We start from the raw sequence: 671 nt of genomic DNA, 5'->3' as shown, positions 1-671 counted from the left end.
GCTGCAGCAGGGGGGGAGACCGAGCCATCGACAGCAGCAGCAGCAGCAGCAGCAGCAGCAGCAGCAGCAGTGGTGGTGGTGATGGGTTCTCTGGGGACACAGCTGCAGGCCAGGCGAAGAGTGCTGCTGCTCTCTATGCTTTTGTTACGCAGCAGCTGCCGCGGCTCGCTCGCCTCAAGACAGCGAAGGAGTGGGGTGTCTCCTTTTGTCTCCTCCCGCCAACCCCACCAAGAGGCCCAGGGTCTCTGTCTCCTTCTCGTTCCTTAGAGTTGAATGGGGCTGCAGCGCATGCAGAAGAGACAGAACCACAGCAGCAGCAGCAGCAGCAGGGTGGCGGTACAGCTCCAGTTGCTGCTGGTACAGCTGCTGCCCCAGCTCCAGCTCCAGCAGCAACAGCAACAACAGCAGCAGCAGCAGCAGCTGCAGCAGCAGCAGCAGCAGGAGGAGGAGACAACGCGTATTTGTTTTTTCCTGCGGATATAGTGGAGGAGTTAAGAGACAGTCTAGAAGTATACACCCCAGCTGATCTTCGTGGGGCCCTAGAACAGCCAAAGAAGCTGCATGCGCTCTCGCTGCGGCTGCTGCTGCTGGGGGGACAGCACTATATAAACTGCGGCTTCTATCGCCACGCTGCGCTGCTGCAGCTGCAGATTGCTGCTGCACATCTACAG

The 671-nt window shown here is 59.5% G+C and overlaps 1 protein-coding gene across 1 annotated transcript in view; it reads right to left on the bottom strand.

Moving 5' to 3' along the window:
- The window catches only part of EMH_0074020 (uncharacterized protein), a gene marked incomplete at both ends in the record, with an annotated part of 2,774 nt that overhangs the window by 1,283 nt on the left and 820 nt on the right, over window positions 1-671 (bottom strand). The window contains one exon of the mRNA XM_013499409.1: window positions 229-381. Coding sequence (XP_013354863.1) covers window positions 229-381 — 153 coding nt within the window. The remainder of the gene's footprint in view (window positions 1-228; window positions 382-671) is intronic.

This window comes from Eimeria mitis, genomic scaffold (genome assembly GCF_000499745.2).
Source record: "Eimeria mitis Houghton genomic scaffold, Emh_scaff4290, whole genome shotgun sequence".
Taxonomy (NCBI): domain Eukaryota; phylum Apicomplexa; class Conoidasida; order Eucoccidiorida; family Eimeriidae; genus Eimeria; species Eimeria mitis.
Note: the sequence above shows the minus strand (reverse complement) of the source record. Positions and strands in the feature narration are given on the sequence as shown.